General features: G+C 38.8%; 3 protein-coding genes across 8 annotated transcripts in view; 2 read left to right on the top strand and 1 right to left on the bottom strand.

Moving 5' to 3' along the window:
• The window catches only part of LOC141439356 (uncharacterized), a 1,011,003-nt gene that overhangs the window by 392,587 nt on the left and 594,135 nt on the right, over positions 1-24,281 (bottom strand).
• LOC141439012 (uncharacterized) lies at positions 987-10,247 on the top strand. 6 transcript variants are annotated; one of them, XM_074103116.1, is made up of 14 exons: positions 987-1,083; positions 2,520-2,534; positions 3,058-3,648; positions 3,799-3,981; positions 4,654-4,947; positions 5,709-5,729; positions 6,151-6,171; positions 6,518-6,571; positions 7,738-8,175; positions 8,251-8,289; positions 8,412-8,537; positions 8,621-9,451; positions 9,533-9,714; positions 10,133-10,247. In XM_074103116.1, exons 1-13 carry the CDS (start codon positions 1,032-1,034, stop codon positions 9,706-9,708), a joined length of 2,841 nt encoding a protein of 946 aa, XP_073959217.1. In that variant the 5' UTR covers positions 987-1,031; the 3' UTR covers positions 9,709-9,714; positions 10,133-10,247. The 6 variants fall into 6 exon arrangements, with proteins under 6 accessions (XP_073959217.1, XP_073959215.1, XP_073959218.1 ...); XM_074103114.1 differs by lacking the exon at positions 2,520-2,534 and adding an exon at positions 1,791-1,838; XM_074103117.1 differs by lacking the exon at positions 2,520-2,534.
• Positions 10,467-23,767, top strand: LOC141439031 (uncharacterized). The gene is made up of 18 exons (XM_074103142.1): positions 10,467-10,573; positions 10,845-10,943; positions 11,391-11,579; positions 11,711-11,809; positions 12,261-13,850; positions 13,964-14,014; positions 15,229-15,420; positions 15,778-15,921; positions 16,922-16,969; positions 17,045-17,098; positions 17,191-17,244; positions 17,564-17,701; positions 17,827-17,856; positions 18,275-18,316; positions 20,035-21,237; positions 21,546-21,593; positions 23,090-23,135; positions 23,651-23,767. The coding sequence occupies exons 1-17, from the start codon at positions 10,495-10,497 to the stop codon at positions 23,119-23,121; spliced, it is 4,092 nt and encodes a 1,363-aa protein (XP_073959243.1). The 5' UTR covers positions 10,467-10,494; the 3' UTR covers positions 23,122-23,135; positions 23,651-23,767.

The raw sequence follows: 24,281 nt of genomic DNA, 5'->3' as shown, positions 1-24,281 counted from the left end.
AGATCAGGAGAAAAAGTGTTTTTACAATATAAAAGGCCCGTAATTCAGCTGACGGGGGTTTTTACCGAAAGCTAATCGTTTCTTTAATTCCGAGCCCCTTTTCCGCCCAACCCTTAAGGGTTGAACCCTTTTAATCTTTACACAATGAAACGGTAAGAAAATGGGCAAACAAAGCACATTTTTCACTTAAATTCAAAATGAAAATTGACGTAAGACGTTGTTTAGGATATAGGTTAAGAGGGTTTGGGTGTAATCACAAGATTTGCGCAGCAATAAATTGGTTTGAAAATTATAACATGTGCAAATTGTGAAACTAGTTTTGAAATTGAAAGAATGTCTAGTTTATTGCGTACTTTTATATAAAGCCGTTGAGAAGAATTTCACTCGATTCCGTGAGAATACATTAAATTTTCCGGAATAAAATGTATTCTGTGCGTTAACCAAATAGACTACGATACTTTACACGATATACTCATTGTATACAAGCGTGACTGTCGCGTTCATACACAAATACTTCGTGTATACACTTAGTGTACCGTTTAAAGTGTCATACTTAGTATTAACTTACGTAGCTTTTATCTAGCTAGTAAATTACTCGTGCGCCAATTGTCATCCAAATCCATTGAGCCGTTATCATGATGGAGTAACAAACACAGACACATGTTTTTTTTTCATTTATAACATTAGCAGGCACGTTAACCTACATCGATCCAATAAATACTTTTCATCGTATATCAATTCATTCAACGTCATGTCACTACATATATTTAGTAACAAAACTAAATGTAATAACAAATATCAATAAATCAAAATAATAATAAACCACGCTTAATTCAACAACGTACGAAACGCGCCTTGATTAAACCAGGCTCTGATAACGCGTTTATCGTCTTAATTCCTTTTAATATATAAATTGATTCACCACGCCCATCAACGCGTTACTTCTGAATCACTTAAATAAGGGAGCGAGGATCGTTTCAGCACCTTCAGTGGGCGACTTAGCTCACTGTGAGTTCTGAGACAAAGTCAAAATGTGGAAGGTCACGTGGTTCTGCTTCTTGGCTGTGGCGGCTTTGGCCGAGGGTAAGAAAAATTTGTTTAATCACAACATAGGCAGTAGAGAACAAATGAAATCAATTATTAGGAAAACGCAGGACGTCGCAATGAGACCAAATATTTATTCTCAAAATCGGATAAGGCTAAGCGAAAATATGGAAAAGAAACAAATGAATTAGAAATCATGGGATTGCAAACCCTCTTGATCTTTTCAAGATCTTTCTAATATTTTCATTTAAATGTATTAAAGTCTCATGTGTTTGATTCCTTTTAGTTCCTTAAAATCCATGGCTAGTTTATCACAGGCATTTTTAAAAATATTACTTGAATATGCCGCCGGTGTTCGTCAAATAAACATTAATCTTATTACACAGACCGGCAAGGAAAGCGTTGGCCTCTCCCATATTTAATACGCTTACCGTGCAAGGGATCCCAACCCAAGTTAATCCTTAATCAGGTTTAAAGAGATAAATACTTTAGATACATTTTAACTAAGTTATTAAAAAAGTGAATTTAAGCCAGTGATATTGAATTTGCAAGGAAAGTTCCAGTCTCATTCGCTGAAAGCAATTCTTTTTTCCTATTGATCTCACATTTAAGAACAACTCAATATTTTTTGATTCCCTGTACGATAACAAGAGTCGAAATTATATTAAAATACTTATTGTTGACGTTGATGAAAAGCAAAGTTTAACAGACAATATTCCTTATAATTGGGATCGCTGATTTTTCAGGAACCGATGCTAACAGTGGTTTGCGCATGGCTCCTGTAGATACTGTAGGTAAAGAACGAGAATAACTGTATCATGAATTTCATCAGCTAAAGTGTAATTCACAATGAGGGCTTTGTGGGACAAAAAATTAAATGGGTGTTGCTATAAATGTTTATGATTTCTCTCTTCAATTTGTTGAGTGCTAATATAGGTATTTATTCTTTTTTACAGCGATTATAGAATGCACAATGCGAAACGCAATAAATAATGAAACATTTTCAAGAATAAAAACATTTCCAAGTTAAAATCTTTGATGAATCTTTTCGAAACAATTGTCATTTGTACATTTCTGACGGACTAGTTCTACCAGCTGACAGATCATCGTCTCTTGCACGGTAGTCGCAAACTTGGCATTGAGACGCTCTTGTGTTTATACATACTACGAAATAACACGGGTCTTAGTACAGCTCCTTGGCGTAAACCAACAATAAATAGAAACCCTACCAGCTTTTTATAGCTGACAGCTTATTTGGATTCATTCTTTTTATTTTTGAGACTGTTTTATAGTAAATCAATTAAGTTTTAAAAAATACGACGCAACAGCAAAAATCTGGAATCAAAAAGAAAATCGAGTTTCAATGAGTCGAAAACCTTAGCTGGTGTAAAAGACACAATAAAACTATTTGAGAAAAATTAAAAATTTTGCTTGTTTCAAATTTGTGACTAACCTTACTATTTTTGACATTACAGGTAGTTTGCATACAGGTCTGTAACTCCACGGGTCTTCTATTTGTAAAAGTTTCATTCTTCTCACATTCAAGGCAGATAAAAATATACTTTTAGCGTATCTCTTATTCTGGTGTATCCAACACTATGGTACCCAATTGGTGAATTTCAATATAAAATCGCTAATACTATTAGCTTCTAATTTGTTATGCTATTGGGCTTACGTTTAGTTTTTGAATTTTTTATTTTTCAAATTTCTGTTAGTGCAGATCTTTATTTTCCCTGCATCAATAACGTCTTGGTTTGTTTTTTGTACTAATTTTAGTAAAATTTCAGTAACATTGTGTGCTTTTTCAGTTCTAGCAACGAACGGAACTAAAGATTTTTAATATATGAACGCAAAGTATTTAAAATAAATAATCAATATAATAGGAAAACAAAACTCAATAGAACTATTTCTTCTCCGAGCTGACTTACACACATTACTAACACATTAACATATGTTTGTTCTCTGAATGTTCTTTTAAATACTTATGATTTTGAATATAGTTTTCTCTGTTAGGTTGGGACAATAATTTACCCATCGGTGGCTGGAGTCCAGCAGGCGGAAGTGCAAGCGCAAACGCCGATGCATATGCCGCAGCCAATGGAGGTGGTTTCGGCGGTTACGGTGGCTCGAGCGCTAGCGCTATTGCTGATGCTTTAGCCAACGCCGGTGGACTCGGAGGCGGTAGCAGCAGTGCTGATGCGTACGCCAACGCTCTAGCTAACGGTGGTGGTTCTAGTGCCAACGCCGATGCGTACGCCAACGCTCTAGCTAACGGTGGTGGTTCTAGTGCGAACGCCGATGCGTACGCCAACGCTTTAGCTAACGGTGGTGGTTCGAGCGCTAACGCCGATGCGTACGCCAACGCTTTAGCTAACGGTGGTGGTTCGAGCGCTAACGCTGATGCGTACGCCAACGCTCTCGCCAACGGTGGTGGTTCCAGCGCCAATGCTGATGCGTACGCAAATGCTCTAGCTAACGGTGGTGGATCAAGCGCCAGTGCCGATGCTAACGCAATTGCCAATGCCAACGGAGGATCCGCCTCTGCCATAGCTGATGCAAATGCAAACGCTAATTCATTCGGACCGGTGCCGGCGCCATGGCCCAGTAAGTAATTGTAAAGACAACAATATTCTCATGTGCATTTGTCTATCAACGATAGATAACATGGTCCTAGCATTTATTTAAGTATGCATGCATGCTTTTTTGCATCTTATCATGTTCATGATAAGGAATTTAAGTTATGTTTTATTTCAGTTCCACCTGCGCCACCAGTACCATTACCAGTACCAGGACCAATACCGCAACCAAGCAATGGTTGTTTGTACGAGGGACAGATGTTAGTACAGCCTTCGCCATATGGTTGCACGCAGATCTGTGGCTGCTTTAGAACACCCTACGGCAGCTTGGCGCCTAACTGCAGGAGTTGCGACTGCAACGGTAATTATACTCTTTAAAGATTATTGATAAAGCTAATTAAAAAGATGTCATTCAATTAATTTTTATTTAGTGGGTTAAACTTCAAAGAGCTTGATTTATACCTAAATACTTTCCCTATCTTTTTTATGTGGCTTCATTATCATCTTTAAACAAGTATTCAAATCTCTAAACTATCCTTTATCTCCATTTATGTACCTATCATCATTTCATTCAGTAAAGGAGCTATTGTTGACCTCTTTTCACAAGCTTTCGGTTTAACATAATTATGGAGTTCTATTGACTGATTGCAGAACAGCCGACAGGTCAGACCAACAGACACAAAATTTTCAATCCTATTACACCCATATTTCCCGTAAGCGGTTAAAATACAAAGTGTGGTAAAATGAATCCCGAACATTTCGGAAAATGATTAGGTTAGTTTGGCTAGACGCTCCTATAAAGATATACGAGTATATAGGGATTTTTGATTCGATATGTATTCACGCCTTTGACGCCGTACACTTTTAAAACCGATCGATATGTGGAATTAGTTAACTACAGTTAAAAGCTCCTGAAAATCATTTACAAGGGTGTTCAGTCAAACTCACTCAGTCAACTGCTGAATACTTTGGATTAATTTTATGACACGGTGTATATTTTTACTACATTAGAGGCATTATGCGTCTATTTCAGGCCAATTATACAATGCCGACCCTCAGCAGTTAATACCGGTGCCCGGTGGATCAGAATTTGCTCCAAATTGGCCTCAGCCATCTAGCTATGGCTCGGTTCTGGATGATGGGTCACGGCCAGGTTCCAATTGGCAGCCATCTCTTCCAGTGTCTGGATCAGGGAAAGATCCAACCGTGGTTGAACCATCTTTAGCCCTCGCACCGCGCCCAGCATCGCGATATCTCGGACCTAATTCCCAGTTACCTTTAGACTCAGAACAAGAAAAATGGTCGGCGGTTCCTAATCACCTGTCAAGTACAGAACTTCATGCATGCACTTAATCAGTCATTTAAATGATCGTTAACTAATCGCATTCCCAAATATTTGATTGTGGTTTGTTCGAATGGTATCAAAATTGGTTTAATGCATGCTTGTGCATTAATTTACTTTTGAAAGATAATTTTACTGCCACTACGAAACCCAGAATAATGTACAGTTCCAATTAAATATCACTCAATAGCTAGCTCGAATTCTTTTCATTCTTCATTTCATCTGCTTCTTAAGATTTCTTGATTGCTATCAAATTCATCTTTTTAAAATATTTTAATAATTTCAAATTTAACTATTTTTTCCATTATTCTTACTAACTAACAAATTTATTCTTGTTTATTTACGATTGTATTGATAATTTTTGATAAGCTATTTAACATTGAAACATAACAGTCTTACCTCAAAAATATAAACAAGTCTTAGAGAAGTCCAAAATTACCAATTTCTAAAAACTGACGTGCTAAGTACACAAAAACTGTTTATATTTTAATGTTAACACCTATAAAGGGGTCATTTAGACAAAACATCATTTTCTTAATTATGTCATTTCTATTTTCCATGACATCAATTTTACAAAAATAGACGTGATGATTTAATTTTTGGTGTCAGACGAACTCAAAAGTGAGTTCGTCAGAAGTATTAAAAAATTGCGTCATTCGGAGATAAGGCCAAATTATTAAGAAAATCTTGACATTTTGTCTATGATCCAATTGAAACAATATATAAAGCTAATACTTTTCTTGCAGTACCAGACGTTCCATCACCAGGTAAATCTAAATAATTTTTGTCATAAAGTGGAAGGTACTTAGCGATGATTTATCATATTTATCATTATTCATCGCACTGTATCTTTTCACCTTATGATTAACGGTTAAACAATTTGAAAGTTGCGAAATTGACTACTATTCTACATTTTAGTCCGGCTATCTTTTTCCATTTGCATTCTTACTTCAAACGCCAAATTTTGTAGGTATATTTAAGATAATACAATTAAATATCTTACTGATCATCATTACAACGAACTTCTCCATCTATAATATTTAAGTAAATTTAAATTAATTGTATGAAACACTACGCTATGACTTAAATGTATCAATAAAAGCAATTTCCAACTTTCGCCTGGTTTTTCGGTTAAAGAAAAAGCATCATTGATGAACAATTTATTGAAAAACATAACTCTTTTTTCAGTGCCAGAACCATTACCTCCAGGTAAATGAAATAAATGAAAATAGGACAGAACTATATTTAGCGTTAGTTTAAAAATTGTATTATCACGTTATAATACAATTTTTAAGACTGCATCTCCACCAATAATGTGCGAAGATGCAGAGCAGTGAGCAAGGAATAATCTACCAATAACAAAACAGTACTGAGAGAGGCAAGGAAAGTTATGTGATGTTATTGGCGATTCTCATTTTTGCACATCTTTTGTGGATGCTAAGTCTTAGGACATTAGTATGTAGTAGTAGTTGAAACACTACATTTTTAAAGGTGAAGCAAAATAACGAATGTGTTAACTAATGAATGTTCTAAGTACTTTTTTTGTTTGTTCTAGCACCGGTCCCATGGCCTCCAGCTCCTAGGCCCATTCCACAGCCCACTCCAATCTGTAAGGGTTTTACACTAAATACTATCATACTCACAGACACAGTAAAGCTGAAACTACAGCCACATTTATCATCAAGACCATTACTTAAGGGAATAATAATTATAACACATAAATGACGACCGGATGGCCTAGTGGTTAGAGAACCGGACTACGAATCTTGAGGTCCCGGGTTCGATTCCCGTGTCGGGGCAGATATTTGTATAAAAAATACGAATGTTTGTTCTCGGGTCTTGGGTGTTTAATATGTATTTAAGTATGTATCTATCTATATAATTATATTTATCCGTTGCTTAGTACCCATAACACAAGCATTGCTAAGCTTACTTTGGAACTAGGTCAATTGGTGTGAATTGTCCCGTGATATTTATTTATTTTAAATTTCATCGTGACGGTGTGATGTGCCTAAATGATCACTTCCAAAACATTGACTACATTAGTCGTTTTAAAGTTCAATAACTACAATATTGATAATGACAATAAATTTGCAAAATGTACTTAATGTGACCGTCTCAAAAACATATATATTGAGAAATTTCGTTGTGTATCCCATAGCTTGGCTTGATGTATATAGGGTGAGCACACATTATTCAATAGTACCTAGGTTATCCCAGCGATAAGATCAAGCTAAATCGATTTGTCATCCCCGAAAACCCCCACATACCAAATTTTATCGAAATCGTTAGAGCTGTTTCCGAGATTCTGATTATATATAGAAAAAATGCTCGTTTAAAGGTAGTAGATGTTCTAGTTACGGTATATTTAACAAACGATATTGAAGACGTAGAAATATAAATGGTTTCCTTTTCAATTCAAAGTGGTCTTCAAGACAAGATTTCATTCTTAAACACATTTAGTTAAGATTTCAAAGAATAACTGTAACTTTAAAACATATTTTATGTTTTGCTTTGTATATGCAATGGATTAAACGTTCTTGGAATCAAAATGCAATGATTATAGAAAGAATAATCATAACTAATTTATTATTACATCACCCAGCAGTAGCTTTAAGATCTCTAAGGTAATTTTTGTGTAGTCTGAGTTTAAAAACGAATGCAACAATTAATTCGTAAATCAGACAGTGTGCTTTATTGTTTTTAATTGCTGCTTGTCTAATGTTTATCCGTTCAATAAACCAGCTTCAAATTATTTTCATATGTAATTTTCAGGCCCACCTCCAATTGTGATCCCTGGACCAACACGCGTAATCCCAGTACCAGTGCCTGGACCTAGCAAACGTGTTCTTGTACCAGTACCCGTTCCAGTGCCGTCCCCACCAGTCAAGATTTACGTCCCTGGCCCAGTTGTCAGAATACCGGTTGAGAAACTAATCCGCATCCCTTACCCCGTACCCCGTCCATACCCAGTACCGTCTCCAGCCAGGATCATCCGCATACCGGTGCCAGTACCCGGACCTGAAGTCAAGGTTCCCTACCCCGTACCATCTCCACCAGAGAGAATCCCAGTGCCCGTACCAGTTCCTGGTCCAACTAGGGAGATCCGTGTACCATTCCCAGTACCGTCCCCGCCAATCCGTATCCCGGTCAACAGATACATCACCATCCCTGGCAAGAACGTTCTAGTACCAGTACCAGTACCCGTTATCCGTGAGTAGCCTTCTCTTTCCATTGATTGTGGTAAATATAAAGTTGATTACTTATTAAATATCTTTTGCTTTTCAGGTAACAGAGCATTCCCAGTGCCTGTCATCATATACGTAGGTACGTAATGACACAAAAATTCAATCTAGTATGAAACTTTCCAGTGAAATTCACTGAGATATTACTAGAACGGCCTCTTAGCTAGACATTCCAATTTGCTTTACATCTTTAAATGGTTGCAGCCCCGATCTGCAGAAACCGCGCGCCGAATGAGCCGTTCACTGTTCCTGGCGACGCTTGCCACACCCACATCTGCAGAATTCGCTTCAACTACGTATATATCGAAAGTGTACCCAACGGACGGTGCAGTAAGTGACTTTGAGGCTTATAACATTGCATTCTACTCTTCTACTAGCGAAATAAATATTAATTAAATTATTTCCTTACGCAGATCTACCAGCGCCTCAACCTGGGCCATATTACCTACCCGATTCATCAGCTCACGCTGCAGCAAATGCCGCCGCCAGCGTTACAAATAACGGATTAATCGGTTGGGGCCCCGGTGGTGGCTCGGCGAGTGCCAATGCCAATGCTGATGCTATAGCTAACGGAGGATACGGTGGCGGCTCTGCAGATGCTCTTGCTCAAGCTCAAGCACAAGCACTCGGAGGCTTAGGCGGTGGCTCAGCGAACGCTTTAGCCCAGGCTCAGGCTCAGGCACAGGGACTTGGTGGATGGGGTGGATTAGGAGGCGGTTCAGCTGAAGCATTAGCTCAGGCTCAAGCGCAAGCTCAAGGTGGAGGCTGGGGAGGTTTTGGTGGTGGCTCAGCTGACGCATTAGCACAGGCTCAAGCACAAGCTCAAGGCGGAGGCTTGGGAGGTTATGGCGGTAGCTCTGCTGACGCATTAGCGCAGGCTCAAGCCCAAGCTCAAGGCGGAGGCTGGGGAGGTTTTGGCGGCGGCTCAGCTGATGCATTAGCGCAGGCGCAAGCACAAGCTCAAGGCGGCGGCTTAGGAGGTTTTGGTGGTGGCTCAGCTGACGCATTAGCGCAGGCACAAGCACAAGCTCAAGGTGGTGGAGGCTGGGGAGGTTTTGGAGGCAGCTCAGCTGACGCATTAGCGCAGGCTCAAGCCCAAGCTCAAGGCGGAGGCTGGGGAGGTTATGGCGGCGGCTCAGCTGATGCATTAGCGCAGGCTCAAGCCCAAGCTCAAGGCGGAGGCTGGGGAGGTTATGGCGGCGGCTCAGCTGATGCATTAGCGCAGGCTCAAGCTCAAGCTCAAGGTATATTTAAACTTTAACTACTAACTGATTATTTAATGACTGTGTAACGTTGGAGTTGAATACAACATTTTTTTTGTTCAGGATTAGGAGGTTGGGGTGGTTCCGATGCTCAGGCACAGTCTCAGGCGCAGGCCCAACTCAATGGACTTATTACCCCTGATTCATTAACTAAGAGTGGCGCTGAAGCTGAGAGAAAGAAGAGAGGCATTGCCTTCCCTCGCTCTTCCGCACTACGCGCGCAATCCGTCGATGCATAAGTCAACGTAAGTTTTACACTGGATATGCAAACTAGGTTTATATTGTGATTCGGGAATTCAGAGCAAAAGAAAGCCTGGAAGAAGACAAGCTTGATGGCTCAAAAATTTAAGAACGTGGTTTAAAATGAGCACAATATCGCTGCTTCAGAGTCAGGATAGTCGGGATAATTGCCGCCCGGCGGAAATAGGATATGGCACTGCAACTGCAAGCCAACTTGGCTTTGTAGCTGAGATCACATAGAATTTGTCCCAAATCTGCGGCAATTCACATACTTCAATGAAATATTTGAAGATTAAAAGTAATAGAGAAAGAAATTTGAAAATTGACGTTAACAGTAGGTACTATATTGTTACATAGACGACATTGTTGTTGGGTTCCTTAAAGTTTTAAATACTAATTATATATTTTCTCTTATTTTTACAGAACGACCGACCAGCAACAACTACTCAGCAAAAAGGACCTGAATTGCCTTAGTTATTTAAACTCAGCATTGTAAAATAGTCTAAGCACGCTTTATGTATTAAAATTAAGTGGGATACACTCCAGTTTTATTTATACTCCAGTAGCATTCAGCTCAGATTTACCCTTATCTGTTTAATCATTCAAATATTTGACATTTATAACGAATTGTGCTCCGCCTAATCAAATTAAATGCCAGTCAATTTGAATTTAATCACGACATGATATGGTTTAATTGATTTTCACATGGAAATCGGGATTTATTTAAAAGCAGGTTTGAAGGGTTTTGAGGTCAGTCTGGCTTCAGCAAGCCTGGAGAAGAAACCATGTTTCGAAGAGGTTTCTTAGGGCTTCTAGCTTTCTCATATTTTATAAACTACTCGTCGCAAGAGAGCGCGCAAAATGGTAAGGCTCAATCGATTGATTTACTTTTGGTTGTTAATTTTATAAGAAACACTTGTGCACACATTCATGTTTTAAATTAAAAGTTGCAGTAAGAACATGGTGAGTGTTTCGTTCCACTTATTTAATGTTGATTTTTATAGCTTTGCTCAAATAAAAAGTACCGTCAAAAATATTTTTAACTTCTTTTTAATTGGTTATAAATTTATTTCACTGCTTCCTATGGTGATTGCCAGAACTTAGATGTTTCCTGAGGATTGTTTTTTCTTTTCAGATGCTTTACACGGTCACTTGAATGCCGATGAAAAGCCGTTGCTCAATAATATTTACGCATCTAGAATTGTTTTACCCGGATTTTCTTCTGCAAGATCAGGTGAAGTAGAAATAGAAGCAGTTAGCCATTCTAACTAGTAATTTTAGAACTAATGATCAATTCGAATGGTTTCTAGTTACTAAAAAAAAATATGTAAAATTTCATTCATTCATGTAAAATCATGTGTTAGCGTCGTAACAGGTCGATTTAAATATTCTACCGTATTAATGAGTTATAATTGCATTATTGCAGATATTACTATTGCAACGAAAAATGACAGCAAAGCGATAAGTCCGCCTATCACTTACATTGTATTTTTTTCTCTGTGAACCGGTTTTCAGTATTGCTTATTATAGCCGTATTCTAAATATAAAAAAGTCATGGTGTTTATTGCATTACATAATTTATTAAAAAAAATCTATTCGTTTGGTATTTATGATGACTAAGATAAAATTTCTAATATCACGCAGTTTAAAAATTATTTTAACGGCATTTTTTTTGATTCAGGTGTTATTTTATCTTCTGACAACAATGATCCCCGGATAGCAAGTGCTTTATCTGATTCTCGCGTAAACGCAGAAACTAACTTGGCTAACAATGATGCGTCAGCCAACGCTCTTGCTAACGCCTTGGCTCAAGGCAACGGCAGATTCTCCGGTTTAGATGAATCTGCTTTAGCTGCTGCGCAGTCTAAAGGTGGTAAAAAAATTACAAAAATATTTTTAACTTCTTAAAAAGAAGGTTGTAACTATATTTCACTGTTTCCTATGGTAATTGCCTTTCATTTAATGGTAATTCTTTCCTGAGGATTGTTTCTTTATTTCCAGGCGCTTTACTCGGCCACGTGAGTGCCGATGAAAGGCCGTTGCACAATAAAGTTTACTCATCTAGAATTGATTTGCCCGGATTTTCATCTTCAAGATCAGGTGAAGTAGAAGTAGTTAGCAGTTCTAAAGGAGTATTTAATTAATGAAAAAAAACAAGCTATCGTTACAGGTGTCGCAACTGGTCGATTTGAATATTCTACCATATTTAAAGTATGCAACACTACACAATTTATATTTAGTTCACATAGACCTGATATTATTAGGTCTAAAATTATGTTGTTATGTTATTCTTGATCTAGATATTGCCATTGCATTAAAAATTTCAGCGAAGCGTTTGTTTATTGATTATCTTGTAATTTTGTCGCTGTGTACTCATATCTGTCTTCTGTATCGCTGTATCTTTATATTGTGGTGTTGAATAAAGAGTCACTGTATTGTAGTGCATTATGTTTTTAAAATTTGGCTATTTATAATTAATTAGATGTAAGTTTAAATCAATCTAACATCACGAAATCTAATAATAATTTTAATGCTATATTTTTTGATTCAGGTGCTATTTTATCTTCGGACGGCAGTGATCCCCTGATAGCAAGTGCTTTTTCTGATTCTCGCACAAACGCAGAAACCAACGTAGCTAACAATGATGCGTCAGCCAACGCATTTGCTAACGCCTTGGCTCAAGGCAACAGTAGGTTCACCGGTTTAGACGAATCTGCTTTAGCCGATTCATTAGGACATGCCAAAGGTGGTTACGGTGGATATGGTGGCAATGCCGCAGCACAAGCGCAAGCTAACGCTTTGGTACAGGCCAACAGTGGTTACGGTGGATCTTCATTAGCAGATGCTAATTCTTTAACCCAGGCAAATGGTGCCAATGTTGGCTACGGTAGATCTACTGCGGCGCAAGCTGATGCCCAGGCGCAAGCTAACGGTGGTTACGGTGGATCTGCTTTAGCAGATGGTAATTATTTGACCCAGGCGAATGGTGCCAATGTTGGCTACGGTAGATCTACTGCGCAAGCTGATGCCCAGGCGCAAGCCAACGGTGGTTATGGTGGATCTTCATTAGCAGATGTTAATTCTTTGACCCAGGCAAACGGTGCCAATGTTGGCTACGGTAGATCTACTGCGCAAGCTGATGCCCAGGCGCAAGCCGCAGGTGGTTATGGTGGATCTGCATTAGCAGATGTTAATTCTTTGACCCAGGCAAACGGTGCCAATGTTGGCTACGGTAGATCTACTGCGCAAGCTGATGCCCAGGCGCAAGCCAACGGTGGTTATGGTGGATCTGCATTAGCAGATGTTAATTCTTTGACCCAGGCGAACGGTGCCAATATTGGCTACGGTAGATCTACTGCGCAAGCTGATGCCCAGGCGCAAGCCAATGGTGGTTATGGTGGATCTGCATTAGCAGATGCTAATTATTTGACCCAGGCGAATGGTGCCAATGTTGGCTACGGTAGATCTACTGCGCAAGCTGATGCCCAGGCTCAAGCCAACGGTGGTTATGGTGGATCTGCATTAGCAGATGTTAATTCTTTGACCCAGGCGAACGGTGCCAATATTGGCTACGGTAGATCTACTGCGCAAACTGATGCCCAGGCTCAAGCCAACGGAGGTTATGGTGGATCTGCATTAGCAGATGCTAATTCTTTGGCCCAGGCAAACGGTGCCAATGTTGGCTACGATAGATCTGGTGCACAAGCTGATGCCCGAGCGCAGGCCAGCGGTGGCTCCAGTGGATCTGCTTCGGCAAATGCTAATGCTTTGGCGCAATCAAACGGTGGTTATGGTGGATATGGTGGCAACTCCGCAGCGCGCGCACAAGCCGATGCCTTAGCCCAGGCCAATGGTGGTTACGGTGGTTATCCTGGCTACGGAGGATCTACTGCGGCACAAGCTGATGCTTTGGCCCAGGCCAACGGCGGTTACGGCGGGTCTGCCTTAGCTAATGCTTTGGCACAAGCTAACGGTGGTTATGGTGGATATGGTGGCCACTCCGCAGCGCGCGCCCAAGCCGATGCCTTAGCCCAGGGCAATGGTGGTTACGGCGGATCTTCTTTGGCAAATGCTAATGCTTTGGCCCAGGCCAATGCTGGATACGGTGGATCTGCTGGAGCAAACGCCAACGCTGCGGCCAGTAAGTTTTATTTTCAATTCATCATTTTAATTTCGAACAATGTGTACTGTAATTTTAATTATTAATCTTTTTCATAGATGCCCAAGTAAACCAAGGGCCTTTTTCACCCGTAGTTGTACCGATGCCGAGACCTCAGCCACTTCCAGCACCGCAACCTTCAGAAGGTATCCCTAATTTTAATATATTTTAGTTAATTCTTCTTTTTCTACGTTTGAAACGTTCTTGATAACAGCTATAAGTACATTTATGTAAAATTGAAGAATATTGAAAAGCATATGACCGGGCAAAGTGACTTTACCCAGCATTGAGTGGATGTGGGCAATTTGATTGAAAAACACTTGAATTAAACGTAACTAAAACAGTAATTATCTACATGTTATGTGTTCTATAAACCTGAATGCTGTCATATGCTCATAAGTCATACATAACCATTGGTCTGATCTGCTTTTTCGAATAAAAAATTTAGTTAATTTAGAAAATGTGCCACTTTTATGAAAAGATCTTTTAGTTCACTGCATATTAATATTACATACATACATACATATAATCACGCCTCTTTCCCGTAGGGGTAGGCAGAGACCACTTCTTTCCACTTGCTACGATCCTTACATACTTGTTTCGCTTCGTCCACTTTCATTATTCCCTTCATAAATGCTCTTCGGTTTAGGGTACTCTTGACCTGGCCTTTTTTCAAGACGTCCCTGATTTGGTCTCGAAACGTCCGCCTAGGTCTACCCCTTCCAACACTTTCATTCACACTCGCCTCATACACTTTTTTCGTCAATCGTTCTTCATTCATTCTCTCGACATGGCCAAACCATCTCAGCATACCTTTCTCAATTTTTGTCACTACATCTTCTTTCAGACCACAACGTTTCCTTATTAATAATAATGATATTACAATACAATACAATACAATAACTCTTTATTGCACACCAATACAGTAAACAGTACAGAGAAAACAAGTATATACATAGAGATTTTCTAAGGTAAGCAATAGGCGGCCTTATCGCTTCAGAGCGATCTCTTCCAGGCAACCTTTACAATGGACAGAAATAAGGAATACATTTTACATTTTACATTTTATTGATATTATTTATTTATTCAGATTATTTATCCATTCTGTTACTAAAAATAAAATCAATTATTGTCGAATGTTAATAGGATGTCATACAAATAACAGTAAAATTAAATCAAATTAAATGTCCAATAAGGTACATTATTTGTCGGGCATCAATGCGTTCGCTGTTTTACACTGCTTGGTCATAATAAAATTATGCCCAACTATGAGCGAAAATGTATTCAAAATACATACAGCACGCTTACTTATTTAGTCAATGTAAACCAGATTGCACTCATTCTTGAATTTTTTCGTCAGAGACTTGTTTTTATGAAGACCAAGTGATCCACCACTTAGTCCAAAACGACTGTCTGATCTGCGTGTGTGTGCTGCGACCCTCTGGTCAATTTGAGGAGGTCTGCGGTGCTTGCAGCACGTGCAACTCTCAGCCTCAGCCGCCACCACCACCGCCGCCACAACCACAGCCGGCACCGGTACCAGATGTGACGCGTGAGTCCTTTTCTATTTTTAATACAGAGACATCTCTGTGTGTGTTACTATTCTGATGAGCTCTATGCATCAAAAACTAGTTTGCTTGCAGTGTGTAATAATTAGTAATAATCATGTGAAGTAATTTTTTTAGAATAAATCGAATTACTTATGTCAAATGTAGCATTATAATTACCAAATATTACAGTTATACTAAATGTTGTTATATCTCCGAGCCGCACCCTGCTTCGTGATGTGTGGCTGTCACTTTAGATTACGTAATTAAAATCATACTGTCAATGTGAATGTTCCTTATTTATGCGCTAGTCATTTTAAAACGATAATCAATAGTCTTCTGACATCGAATTTTCTCCGCAGCAACATGTGCCCCTTTACCAGTCAACACCCCATTCGAGAACCCGCTAGATCCTTGCCAGATCTGTGTTTGCCAGCAGCCTCCTCCGGACTTATTTGGCAGGCGTCAGAAGCCCGTCATAGAGTGTCAGCCGAACCTTGAATGCGGTAAGTTTTCTACTTCACATCCTACCTTTTTTCAACTCTATTAGGGGTATCCCTTCGTTTGCTACAGTTTCATTTGTACTAATTTTATCCTCAATAGTAGTCACGGACCGTCTTCATTTGTCATTATATTAAATACCATAGTATTGATTGCTATAATAGTCAAGCCTTATAAATATCAGTACCCATATTTTCATTACATAATCATCAAATTCAAATTCTATACAAACTAATAATTCGCGATGATTAAAGAAATTATGAATAATTTGAAAATTTTTGGTTGGCAGCGCTCGGGCGAAGCGACCAACCAAGACCTGCTGTGGCAGAAGCGACTCAGATAGGTTAGGTCTAAAGTAGAGTAGTAGCAAGCCTTCGAGGTTACTTTTCTAAAAGAGCCCGAAAATTCTTTCTTGACAATGAAATCTCTCTTGATATCGATTAACCGTTAGGCACACTTAAAGTTTCCGTAGCATATAATGGCATATGATGTTGATCATACAAAATTATCAATTATACTTATGATAAATACATGTAAACATCTATAAGCATTCGGATGGATAGAGTTATTATGGCTTTTGATTTTTATAGCACATGCTTTTGTGTCACTTGAAAATATGGTAATTGAAATTTACGGGCGTACGTATCATTATGGCCTAAAAAATTATGACAAATGAAATTCGGGTACCCTACTTGGAATCTAATCCCCAAAGACCCAAAGTGATCTACCCTGGATTATGAATAGTGGATATTTTGGATAAACACGTGTCTCTCGATGTGTATCTACTACAACAACAAGCTGGCGGTCTAGTTAGACTTTGTTCTTTGCCTGATGTTAATCCTGATTACTGTTTCTAGAGTTCTGTAAGAATATTTACTATTTACCTTGTTTAAGTAAATCGTGCTACGCCATAGCTTATGCTTATAGTTACGACTGCAAACAACTTTGCATAACAGTTAAGATTGTCAATGTCAATTTAAAGTGTATTTTAATATTTCTTTGCAGTACTGCCACCTACTCCAACGCCGGCACCGGTACCTCACCCTCCTCCTGGTGAGTTTCTCAAATAAATTTGTAAAGTATTTTCTATTTGCCTATCGTTATGTTTTGATGTTTTATTTGTTTCAGAACCGACACCAGACGTACACCCGTTCCCAAACGTATTGCCTGGCCCAAGTCCACGTAAGTACTTTTTGTTATATTTATTTAAATCTTCCCCATTATAGTATTTTCTATTTGCCTATCGTTATGTTTTGATGTTTTATTTGTTTCAGAACCGACACCAGACGTACACCCGTTCCCAAACGTATTGCCTGGCCCAAGTCCACGTAAGTACTTTTTGTTATTATATATTTCATGATGTTCTTATCATTATTGATAACTTTTTCAAAACAGTACTTTGTAAATACACATGTTGAATTAATTCTATTATACGCTTTTCATTTTTAGGCGTTTTTATTCTATGGACTGTTAATAACAAGTCAACCCTTACGTAATTCTTTTTTGATCTACTACACCATTCATTGCATTTAATAGTATTTTGTCTACATCTTACAAAACTTTGATACGACTTAACGAAGATCATGAATACCAATCTCTCTCTTGTATTTTATATATTATGTAACTACGTTGTCTTCATGATTTCAGATGAGTCCTGCCGTCCGTACACTCCAAACCAGATCTTCCAGCATCCGTGGGACTCATGCCAAAGTTGCGTCTGCACCGAGGGCTTTTCCCGCGGAATCATCACCATCGAAATAGATTGCTTCAGCAAACCGGAGTGTTGTGAGTTACTTTCATTATTTTACAGTCTCAGCCGGTACATACGATAGGTTTTGTAAGTCTTCTGCTTATTAGTATTCAGTTTTCCCTATGTAATATGTTTCACGCACTTTCTTTTATTTTTATAGGTAACGACTCCCCTCTAGTTCCTGCACCATGTAAGTATTTGTCATTAAACAATAATTTGACAATTTAATCGTTAAGTAGGTACAGTCAAGGGCAAAGGTATCGACACGGCCAAAGTTACAAAAATATGTATACACGACTTTATGCACTTAACATTAAGGTCGTGTATACATATTTTTGCAATTTTGGCAGTGTCGATATCTTTGCCCTTGACTGTACATAACTAGAATAATCTTTGTTAAGTCAAAAAATTAAATAAAATAAATAAAAAGTAACAATTTGTTCGTCTATATTAATGCCTAGACTCAAGGTCAATAATATAGATAAAAATTGATAAACTATTAATTTGCTATTAAACTTGTAAATGATTTATTGAGCATGTTAAAAAAAAATAACTTGCTACTTAGTTTTCTTTTTTCATTAGTTACATTAATTAAATATTTTTTACAGCGATCAGGCCGTTACCAGTCCTCCCTGGGCCCGGAATTCCACGTATGTAACATTTTACTTATATTTCATCACTCTCTACCAAATTACCTAACTATTCTTGATGCAAAACATAATCATTACAATAGATTACGACATCTCTTCTAATTTCCACACTATGTTAGTAGTAAAACTGTGTAGTATATCTTTGTAGCGGTCCGAGGGTCACCAACGGTGCTGGCTGAAAATCAGCGCTGGGGTGTTTATTATTAACGCTTCAGCATTATGCTGAGCCAGTGTCCTATTCACAACCGCAATGACACATAACTTTCCTACGTGTTGTCTATTTGTACTTAATACTATTGTTGTGTCTTGTGTTGTGAATACATGTATTTTCTTTCTTTCTTTCTTTCTTTTCTTATTTTTTTGAAAATCTGTTATTTTATTTTAATGCATTGATATGCAAAGTATCGTAGTATTTATTACAATATTAGATGTTAACGTTGCAAGTGACCTTATTTGGGATTATTTGACAAAGGACTGACTTCTTTCAATGACTCGTAGATCGCACACTGCAGAAAAAGAAACAAATTAATTCGGCGCGTTTCACTTTGGTAAAGAGACCCCGGAAATGATTGTTCCAACAGTAACCTCCTGTAAACCGGCGTTTGAACAAACCTTTACTGTCCGACAGTAAACGTAAACGTTAAAAAGTAAAAATTTACGATCCCACAACACGAGAGGTGAAATTGGCACACGTCGACCATCGTCCCAGGTGTCGTTAAAACGGGGATGTAAAAAGTATTTACCGGGGATTGCTAAAATGGACTGATTGTGGAGGAACTTATTTAAATAACGTATATTATATACTTAATAAATTAAGGCCTTCTCCAGCTGCAAATAATTACTACATAATAAAAAACTTTATTTACCTAAATAATAATTTTAGTCTGTCTGTGTTAACGATTTTTACTTATACAGGTTAGGGGCCCCAAACAAAATCACTCCATAACATCATAGATGATTATCTTGAAGCATTAAGCTATCATGTCATCGACATAAAATTCCCTTGCACCATTTCAAAGGCTCATCCGTACCTTTGACAAACGTAATAAGAGAGATCTATTTGCGGGCTGTTCAACAACGGCCAATCGTCGTAACAATTGCCCGTACAAACTCGGCCCATGATTGAGCGGCCCTGGCCTAAAGTGTATTGCTTTCTACGGACCTATTTATCGAATTTGGTCACCCCTGAACATTGATAGCAATATTGCGAATGGCCTATTGTACGTTCACGTTTACGATTCTCCTTTTAGCTTCACGTGTTTTATCTTTATTAAAGAATTTTCTGTTCTTTTACCTTTGGCTCTCTATTGGATTTGATTTGTGACTGAACTAAGATTGAAAAGGCTTAATCATTAATTAGTATATCTACAATGTTTAAATTAGTCTGAATTTGTATTTGAATCTAGATCTCATTAAAATTTCAGGACTGCGGTTCTTATTTTCCCTTAAAACGAACTTTCTTTTCATTAATTCCATCAACCTTAATTTAAAATTTAGGCAGTCAGTGAAATCCACACATTTTATTTATTATATTTTTGGTTTCAGAAATCAATAAGTGTTGTAATCCATCAAATATAACTATTTAAAATGCGCTAGCTTTATTTCAATCAACGATTTGTCCACTACATAAAGAAAAAAAGTTGTTAAAAATCGGTGTTTGATATGAGGAAGTAACAGCATTGAATTCGCATGAAAGTTAAAAACATCTTTTGTTTTAGGTCAGCTTCCATCTTCATCATCCTATGCTAATGCTAATGCAAATGCAGCAACCTACGGATCAGGGCTAAGCCAGGCCCAAGCAGTAGCTCACGCACAGGCGCTGGGTCTAGGAGGAGGTCAGTTAAGTCCAGGAGATCTAAGCCCCTTTGGACCAAGCGGTTTAGGGCCTTATGGTGGAGGAGGAGGTCTGAGCCAAGCTCTAGCACAGGCTGACGCTCAAGCCAATGCCTTAGGAGGTTTCGGCGGTCTGAGTTCATCTCAAGCTCAAGCTCTTGCTCAAGCTCAGGCCCAAGCTAATGCCCAAGGACAAGGAGGCGGATTAAGCCCTTATGGACCAAGCGATTTAGGGTCTTATGGAGGAGATAGTCTGAGCCAAGCTCTGGCTCAAGCACAGGCCCAAGCAAATGCCCTAGGACAAGGAGGAGGATATTACCCCTATGGAGGCCCAAGTGGTCTTAATCAGGCCCAAGCAAACGCCGCGGCCCATGCTAACGCTTTAAGTGGACTCGGAGGAGGATATAGTCCCTATGGAGGCGCAGGCGGTTTTAATCAGGCCCAAGCAAACGCCGAGGCTCAGGCTAACGCTTTAAGTGGACTTGGAGGAGGATATAACCCCTATGGAGGCTCAGGTGGTCCTAGCCAGGCTCAAGCAAACGCCGAGGCCCAAGCTAACGCTTTAAGCGGACTTGGAGGCGGATACAACCCCTACGGCGACGCAGGCGGTTTTAACCAGGCCCAAGCAAACGCTGCGGCTCAAGCTAACGCTTTAAGTGGACTTGGAGGAGGATTTAACCCCTATGGAGGCGCAGGTGGTCCTGGCCAGGCTCAAGCAAACGCCGAGGCCCAAGCTAACGCTTTAAGCGGACTTGGAGGCGGATACAACCCCTACGGCGGCGCAGGCGGTTTTAACCAGGCCCAAGCAAACGCTGCGGCTCAAGCAAACGCTGCGGCTCAAGCTAACGCTTTAAGCGGACTTGGAGGAGGATTTAACCCCTATGGAGGCGCAGGTGGTCCTAGCCAGGCTCAAGCAAACGCCGAGGCCCAAGCTAACGCTTCAAGCGGACTGGGAGGTGGTTTAAGTCAAGCTCAAGCTGATGCACGAGCCCGAGCACTGGCTCAAGGCAGCGGACAGGGTCCGTACGGACCACAACCATACGGCGGAAGTTCAGCTGATGCCAGCGCTAAGGCTCTCTCGCAGGGAGGTAAATAGCTTTCGTTACATTTACTAAATTGTTATCAAGTAAATTTGTATTGTCCAATCTTTCAAATTGTTTTGTGTCCTCGTTGTTGAAACAATTATACTGGCATAAAATTGGCAGTAGCAAACGATAGCCTTTAATTTTGGCATTGAGGATATTTATACATTTATACGAGTACATGTCATTGAATACAACTTCCAAACCCAAATTGAAACAAGAATTTTTAGTTATGATGATAGCAAAGAGTTGAGTGAAAACATGCGTTTTCCATGGATTCTGAAGGGTCTAATAAACAAAAAAATATTTTTCAGGTGGTCTGAGCCAAGCATTGGCGAATGCTTACGCCGCAGCGAAATCCGGTGCGTACAAAGGAATACTTTCCGACCTCCCACATACTAAAGGGAAAGTATCCCGAACATAATAATACCCGGCCGCTTTATTGAAAATTTGTACAAAACGTTGTTTGCCAAAGAAATTGTTGGGGCTCAGTTTTCGTAATTCTTAACGAGCGTGTGCCGCAATCCCTTGGTAGCCCTGACAACTTTTGGGACATAAATTAAAAATATATTACAACAGCAGATGGTGTTCGGGTCTCATGCAAATTCTATTTAATCAAACTTCCTTTCAATCCGCGGGGCTTATAAGTATTATATTTTTTTCAATCGGACTCTGATCCTGCAAAGAAATTTGAACAAGTCACTAGTTCTGAGTTGGGAGCAGAGACTGAATTGATTAAAGGCTAAAAAATAGATCCCTTTCTAAATTTAACGGGCAAAGTCTGTCTGGAAAGACTCGTTTGCTTCAGATCTTGCTCAAATAAAATTAAAGAAAAGGATTTTAACCAGACAGTACTTTAAGCCCAGTTCAGAACTGCGCAAGAAAAATTGTGCAGGTTGCATTACAATGCGGCGCCCAATCAACCACTTTACTCGTTCGCTAATAGCCGCGTAATGTAATACACATTAAGTACACAATTTTTCTTACAGGTCTAAACTTTGCTTTACATATATTTAAATATCTATTTAATGTGTTTAATTTAGACACCACACCCTTAGAGTTGTCTTTGCAATTTTTCTACCGATCTCCACAAAAATGTCCCTGAACTTTTCTCAGGTAGGTATCAGTTCAGATTAAGGGTGTGTTCGAATACTCCATTTCATTTGTCCCTATTTAATCAAACAAAGTAAATAGAGACGGCATCATAAAATATATCGGTCGCATGAAACTAAGGTTAGTCCAAGGCCTGGGCGCGCACGAGTGGCATTTTGTCACATTGACAGTCACATATCTGTTTTTCTCATTGTAAAGACACATTGCAATTATCACTTCGAAAAAATGTAACTTGGAAATATATGCTGCTAAAATGACCAATGCACCTCCTGATGATATGGATCTCTTCAAAGTAACGACTGTTTCAATGAATTGTTTAAAACGACAAAGTAATGGCTCCAATGTACCAGGCCCGGGCTGCAAGTACGTGGGTGACAGATACCACTACAACTGCCAAGCGTGCTTCTGTGCCCTGGGGCTGGACGGTGCCATCGAGGCCTGGTGCATTGGCAAGCCTTGCGGTGTTTTAGAAAGTAAGGAACATGAAAACGAACCCATTGTCATGACCATTTGCAACCGCCCTGGTGTCGTTCAGGGAAGGCTTGAAGAAAAAATGTGGCCCACATCATCCCTGTAAATTTCGTGAACACTGTTTTGTTTATTTGTAGTTGACATGTTTATTTCGTATATAGTAGTATATTTTATGACAAGTTTTTTTTTTTATGAGATTGTATACTAAAATTTTTAAAAGCATTTGACATTTTATTTTGTTATTCTGGCTTAACATTTATTTCATTTGTTTAAGGTGACAATGATGAGTCTCCTGAGGCAGCATAGATTAACCACAAAAGGTAAACTTTTGACAGTACAGTTACCTGCAATAATATCTGCTACAGCGGAGCGTGCAAAAATATCTGACACGTCCTCCCGGCCTTACAAATAGAGTCGCTTCAGATATTTATGTACTCTTTGTTATGTCAGATATTTGTGCCGGTGACTTCTTACCTACATGATTTCGACGAAGGTTAATCGCTCAGCGTTAACTTTGATATTTCTAGAAGTTAGAGTAGCTCCAAAAAGTAGTGCCAAGTTACTACATCTTCGATGTAAATACATAACGAATATTTCTTTATGTAAATTATATTCTTTTAAAAATGTCATGAGATCAATATTATGAAGAATAAAAAAAATACGCAAATCGATTCATAAATGACAAAGTTCTAAGATAACAAACATAAAAACAGAACCGAATCAAGGACGTCTTTCACAAAGTCAGTTAAAAATCGATCGGTTAACAGAAAATCCGGCAGTGATGATCTTACGAGAGAAACTTCCAAGGTTTTAATTCACTGTTTTTTTATTTCAGATCTTTGAACCAAAGACAAAAAGCTACCTGGAACCGAAAATGGACACGATTATAGTTTATAAATGTGTGATAAGCTAATGGGACAAATAATGTTTTATAAACTTCTTTTGGAACCATTTTTTGTGTTTGATTTATGGTCATACCAGCTAAACAGTACCCTGGCAGAATGACACACAAGAAAATACCTAGTAACTTAAACTAATAAAATCCCATTGTAAGAAAAACTACCTTTCATTAGATCAAGATATAACTTATTTACTACTTACAAGTTATTTAAAATGTTACAAATGTCAGAAAAAACCGGCCAAGCGCGAGTCAGATATCATCTATACAATATTATTAGAAGTTAGCAAAAAACGGCAACAAAATCACGTTTGTTGTATGGGAGCTTTCTTAAATTTAAATGTTATTCTGTTTTTAGTATTTGCTGTTATAGCGGCCATAAACTGTGAAAAATTCAACTGTCTAGCTATCATGGCTCATCAGATACCGCCTGGTGACAGACGGACGGACATCAGTTTTAGTAATAGGGTTTCCGTTTTACCCTTTGGGTACGGAACCCTAAAAAAGATATGAAACAAAGTAACTTTAAATAAATACGTTGCCATGCCATCTCTCTGTCTGATATATT

The sequence above is a fragment of the Choristoneura fumiferana genome, chromosome 20 (genome assembly GCF_025370935.1).
Source record: "Choristoneura fumiferana chromosome 20, NRCan_CFum_1, whole genome shotgun sequence".
Classification (NCBI taxonomy): Eukaryota; Metazoa; Arthropoda; class Insecta; order Lepidoptera; family Tortricidae; genus Choristoneura; species Choristoneura fumiferana.
This window is presented reverse-complemented; position numbering and strand designations above follow the sequence as displayed.